Source organism: Meleagris gallopavo, chromosome 17, assembly GCF_000146605.3.
Source record: "Meleagris gallopavo isolate NT-WF06-2002-E0010 breed Aviagen turkey brand Nicholas breeding stock chromosome 17, Turkey_5.1, whole genome shotgun sequence".
NCBI classification, from domain to species: Eukaryota; Metazoa; Chordata; class Aves; order Galliformes; family Phasianidae; genus Meleagris; species Meleagris gallopavo.
In genome coordinates, this window is record NC_015027.2 from 11,290,327 (window position 1) to 11,296,127 (window position 5,801).

Consider the following 5,801-nt stretch of genomic DNA (forward strand, 5'->3'; position numbering starts at 1 on the left):
CGCTGCAGGGAGGAGGCTCCGGGGGGGACCGGGAGGTGCTTACCGCGGGGTGCGGTGCTGGAAGAGCGCGGTTGGTGCGCGGAGTTTGGAAGCCGGCCTCCCTTTCGGCCAAGGAACGGCGCTCGGCATCGCTCCCCGCGCTGGGACTGTCGGAGTCGCTCGGCGTCGTCGCTGTTCCGGTGGAAAATAACCCCAAATGTGCGAGAACCCAACCGGCCCCGAACGCCGCTGGGGACGAATGGAACGCGGCCGCTGTTCCTGCTGCAGCTGGGCTTTGTTCAGTCCAATGTTCTGCTTCGAGCTGACCCGCCCTCCGTGCGGAACTACTCAGAAATAAGTGCAAAAAGTCCACCAACAAAGAATGCCATGTGCGGCATGGCCCGTGGGGGTCCCTCCCAACTCAGGATGTGCTTTGGTTCAATGGGTGAAAGTGGCAACGAGAGGAAGAGGAAAACTTTGCACCATCCATCCAGCCAACCAACCAACCAACACCTTCTCGTGTTCTTGATAAGGCAAATCTTGAGATCTCAAGCAGCCGTGCCCAACACTGGTGTGTCAACAAGAACTGCTCTGTGACCTCAGCCCTGGACCTGCACAGGCATCAGCTGCTTGGAGGTGCACGAATGGAAGCTGGCTCCATGGCTGGAGTTGTTTGGGATCCATTGGGTTAAGAAGGGACTGCTGCTATGGGCAGCACTGCGTCTCACTGAGCAGAGCTGGGACATGAAGAGAGCTCTGAAGTGGCAGAAAGAGCGAAATTTACTGTTTGGAGGAAAACAAAAAGAGGAATGAGGAAAGGCAATGGAAGCAGAGGCAAAGCTGAAGCTGTTGATGCTGGTTGAGGGCTGGACACCTCTGCTCCTCTGTGTTGCTGCAACACACCCTCAGCACAGGAGTGGATTTGCTCACTGTCACTTTAGGAAGAAACGTGTTGGTGTAATCAGAGCACAACTCTAGGGGAGAAATATCTTCGATCAGTCAAACTATTGGAAGACAGATGAATTTGGAGACACAAGACCTGCAGAGAGCCGTGTGCAGAATGTGGCACCTAAAATTCCATTTACTCTTCCCAGTCTCTATTAGCTGACCCAGGGGAAGATGGAGTTTCCACCGAAAACCCCCTCTATTTGCACTGTGATGTACTGCATGTTGATGCTGCTTGCTTCAGTGGCCAGCTCGCTGCTCCCAGCGCGTGGCCTCCCAGTACAACCACCAAGCAGTGGCCAAGGGAAGGATCAGTCCGGTGACCAACAACTGTGGGTACCTATGAATGGAATTTTAGGACCAATTTTTATCACTGCGTCGTTCTTGTTCTCCATAGGAGTGCGTCTGCGTTGCAAAAAGCACAGTCTGAAGCGTGGGGTCGGGCTGCTGCTTTAGGAGAAATCCACCTTGTGGAAGTGTCCTCTCCATAAAACTGTAAATCTCTGCCCTCTGAGCAGCGCTCCAGGAGCGGTGTGCTGAGCTGACAAAGCAACAGGACGCATTCATCTCACTTTGGTTACCACACAGGAGCTGAATCTGCCCTCACTTTACATTGCTGGCTTTTATGGAACTGCTCCAGTGTGACACCAGGGCAGGCACAGCCTCATAAATGTCCATCTCCCCATCCACAACGCATCACAACACACACATCCAATCTGTGTTTGCGCAGAGCTGCCGATTTCGAGACAGTTTTGGTTCTAACAGCACCTCCTTGCAGTGCTGAGGTTCTCCCTCAGGGTCTGAATTCCTAAACAGATGCAAAATAAGTGGAAATAAAACCAAGGAAACGAGGGATAAAACAATCTGCTGTTTACAAATGGCTCCGAAACAAGATGTGGAGATGGGATCGGTGCCCCCGAGCTGGGGAGTACAGGGGACACATGGGGCCACCAGAAATACTTTCTTTGAGGACATTCTGCAGCCCCAGGGCTGTAATTACGCTTTGTGCGAGACGTCCTTAAGCACACCACTATAAGGAATACATAGGGCAGTGCCTTCAGAGGGTGATCAGTGATCATGAAAACAATGAAAGAAGCTCCTGACTGACACAGGGGGTCCCAGCAGAGCCTCTTACAGACCACCCTGGACCCAGGGCAGGAGGTTCAGCCCAACCCCTATGCAGTTACACGTTCTGGGCAGTGTTCTGCTCATCCTTCTGCTGGCTCTGCCCATCAGGTCTGCCCAGCTCTGATCGACCATCAGCTCTACCCGGAGCATTGGTCCAAACCAGGCTGAAAAGAAACACACAGAGATCAGAAGTATTCCCAAATACTGCTGCCTTGAGAAGCAGATAACCATAACGACTCCACGAATGGTGTTGCTTGCCTGTCATCAGGCCAGTAAAGCAAGCAAGAGACAGAAAACCCTCCTTTGGGTTCAGAGAGAACAAAGCCACCCAAACTCATGCAACACCACCAGGATAACTGTAATTCCCAATCTGAGCAGTTGCCTCCTGGCACTGTGCTCTCTCTTTAAGCAGCATGTGGCTGTTTGGTGCAAATCAATGCATGCTTGATAAAGATCCTCTTTATTTCATCACTACAGCCTCACTTCTCCCTTCCCTTTTTGTGCAGTGACCTCTGAAACGCACGTTCCGTTCCCAAGCTGTGGGCAGGAATGTGACACAGAGATACCCCTGCAAAGCATACGGTGGTGACCACTGCTTGGAGCAGTGCAGCTGAACAAAGTTTGGTAGTTGGGATGACTATCAGCTTGTTAGACAGCTTGTTAGATGCAGACAGCCAAAGAGTTTGCAATAGTCGAGGAGGATTCACTGCACCGTGAGTGCAATCCTGGTGTTGCACAAGCATGGAGTCCTCTTAGTGAGATGAGCCAATACCCAAAACCTGCAAGCTCTGGGGAGGGGTGTGCTGCTGTCAGAGAGCATCATGAGACAGCAGTGCACAGAGCTGACAGGCAAAGCACACGTGAGGGTTGGGGTGGTTGCTTCCCCTGACCAAGCTCAGAGCAGACCTGAGTGCTTTCAGACTCGTTGTGCTCCTTAATCCGCAGGGAAAGCATTCCAAGCGACTTGGACGTTCACAGTTACACCTCCAATGTTGGCTGCGGGAAGCAGGGATGCTCGGCAGGGTTTGCTTTCCCGGCCCCCTTCAGGCAGTTTTGTAAGACTGCAGCTCTTTTGCTTTAAGGCAGATTCTGGAGTGCGGCCAGACGGACAGACACATCCGGTTCAGGGGGAATCTGGCACCAGGAAACAGCTCCAGGGCTCCGTGCACACCTGCTGCATGCAGAGCTCGGTGCAAACCCGCTGCCTTCACAGCTCCATATGGACGGTGCTCTGTGCCCTTCTCCAGAGCTGCACCCAGCTCCTCATCCCACCCCACGTGTGGCCTTATGGGACTCCTTCTGTAACAAAGTTTTCCTGTATATCACGGCTAGGGTTGCAACCAACCTACAGCCCCAAAGCCTACAAGCAGAATCGAGTCCTGTTCGACTACCAAAGACAATCTGCAGGCCCAATAAACTTGTAGTCATCCCATAACAGCCACCTCCTTCAGTGAAAACCAAATGGGAGGCAGCCACAGAGATGACAAAGCCCAAAGCAAATACAAACCTTGCATGTGTGGCTTCTAGGAAAGGAGGTTGAGTTGCAGAACCTGAGGGAGCATCCACAGCTCATTCAGAGCAAATAATGCTCTCCTTTTGTGGGACTGGCTTTCTGAGTAGAGCTCTTAGAGCTGTTGCACAAAAACCAGGAAAGAAGAGAGAAAACATCTTAAATAAAGGAGGATTGTGCACTTTAGGGAGATAAGAAGGGAGAGATGGAAGAAAGGGAACAGGAAATACATGCAAGCAAGTGCAGAGAGCTAATGATTTCCTAATGGCAGAGAGTAACACCCAACCGTTGATGTTCCCACACATAGTAGATACAGCATCAGTTCAAGTATTTTGATTTCTGTCTTCCCATTCATTCCCCAGTGGCAGCACAAGTCCTCCCTGATGGGAATTCAGTTTATCTGGGGAAATGCAGCAGTTCTCTCCCCGGTTCTCTCCGGCTGTATGATGCCAATGCTGTCAGCTCAGATGGAACCCAAACCCGCAACCTATGCACCAGAAGGATGGACTTCCCCTCACCTCGGGAGAAAATTGGTGTTGGTTGACTCAATCAGTCTACACAGAACATACATCCAAAGGACTTCCCATTGCTCAGATACCACGAGGTGTGAAGGTGTAACAACAGAGGTTATTCATAAAGCACTCTGATGATGACAGAGCCGTGTGCTGGATTTGGGTTTTGCTTTATTGCCACTAGAGGGAGGAGGGAACTCATCGGACAGCTGGGCTGCCGGCACAAAAACAAACTTCTCTCTGGTGGTTTGCAATGGAACGGATGGAATTCGGGACCTGCAGTCCTTTCCCTACAGTTGGGTCACCTGAACCAAAGCAATTAAAAGCCAGCAGCCAATCCGCACTGCACCCGGTGCTGCTGACTGCAACGCTGGAAAAGTTTGACAGACTGCAATTAGTATGAAATAGATCATTAGTTGTTGACTGGAGCTGGTAAAGTCAATAGAACCGAGCTGCCCACTTTGTGCAGTGATTAATGACTTAATAAGTTGTTTCCTCTCTGGTCCATGACTCCCTTCAAAGGTAACAAGAAAAGCAAAACCATTCCCTGCAAAGCAGCCCCTGTTTGTGCAATGAAGAATTTTTGGTGCCCAAACACTGAAAACTGCTGTTGTGGGAGCTCAGTTCAGGCAGCAGACGGGTTGATCCCATCTGCAATGGGGCAAGAAATGACAAATAAGTGTGCCTCAGCTGCAATATTCGTCAAACTCCCAATTAACCGTCCACAACAAACCCAGAACTGAAGCCGACTTCCTTGTGCTCACAAACCCAGCACTGTTCTGCTTTGAGAGATGTAACCTGAAACTGCAAGCTCCACATTTGGGCACTTGCTGACACTTTGCCAGCACTGAAGCACGAGGTTGTGCTGCCCAACTGGCCGGGGTTACTTAACATTGCTGGCAGCTCCGGAGCTGGGAGGCAGCTGTAACTTTGGTTACGCAGTTCTGGTTTTCCCTTCCCTGTGTGTGAGAGGACTTTAAATTCCGCTGTTGGGCCCACAAGGCAGCGAGCTGGGGGCGCTTTGGTGCAGCTCTGCCTGAGCCTGCGGGGCTGTGAGACTCAGCAGAGCCAGTTTTGCTCCATTTGGACTCCCTGCCCATGATGGAGCTCACCATCCTCTTCCTCCGCGCCTGCCTGGCGCTGCTGGCCATGCCCATCTACCTGCTGTCCTTCCTGGGCATATGGGAGCCGTTCTGCAAGAAGATCTTTTTCCCTTTCTTCTTAGAGAAGCTGACTGCCATCCACAACGGGAAAACCAAGAAGCAGAAGCAGGATTTATTCCGAAATCTGCCCGACTTCACCGGACCGTCGGGAGAGCTGAAGCTGCTGGAGATCGGCACAGGATGCGGAGCCAACTTCCAGTTCTACCCTCCGGGCTGCAAAGTCACCTGCAGTGATGTGAACCCCAACTTCCAGCAGGGCCTTTCCAGGAGCATGAGCAAGAATCAGCACATCCACTACGAGCGCTTCCTCACGGCGGCCGGGGAGGACCTGCACCAGGTGCCCAATGGCTCCGTGGATGCTGTTGTCTGCACTTTGGTCCTCTGCTCAGTGCAGAGTGTGAGCAAAACCCTGAAGGAAGTGCAGCGCGTGCTCAGACCGGTGAGTGCTTGGAGGAGAAGCTTTAGGATAGTGCTGTAAGCAGCTATTGCAGAGGCAGTGCACAAGGGGAAAAAAAAAGAGAGGAAAAGGGAAAAAGAAGAAAAGGGAAAAAGGAAGGGAAAGGG

The 5,801-nt window shown here is 51.8% G+C and overlaps 2 protein-coding genes across 2 annotated transcripts in view; one reads left to right on the forward strand and one right to left on the reverse strand.

Annotated features, from left to right (window-relative positions):
- The window catches only part of SCN8A (sodium voltage-gated channel alpha subunit 8), a 50,964-nt gene extending 49,188 nt beyond the window's left edge, over nt 1–1,776 (reverse strand). The window contains 1 exon segment of the mRNA XM_010720527.3: nt 44–1,776. The gene's annotated coding sequence lies outside the window, so the exon portion shown is untranslated.
- A 3,174-nt stretch (nt 1,777–4,950) lies between these two features.
- Nucleotides 4,951–5,801, forward strand: part of METTL7A (methyltransferase like 7A) — a 1,887-nt gene continuing 1,036 nt past the window's right edge. Inside the window, exon 1 of the mRNA XM_010720528.3 lies at nt 4,951–5,676. Coding sequence (XP_010718830.1) covers nt 5,173–5,676 — 504 coding nt within the window. The 5' untranslated portion in view covers nt 4,951–5,172. The remainder of the gene's footprint in view (nt 5,677–5,801) is intronic.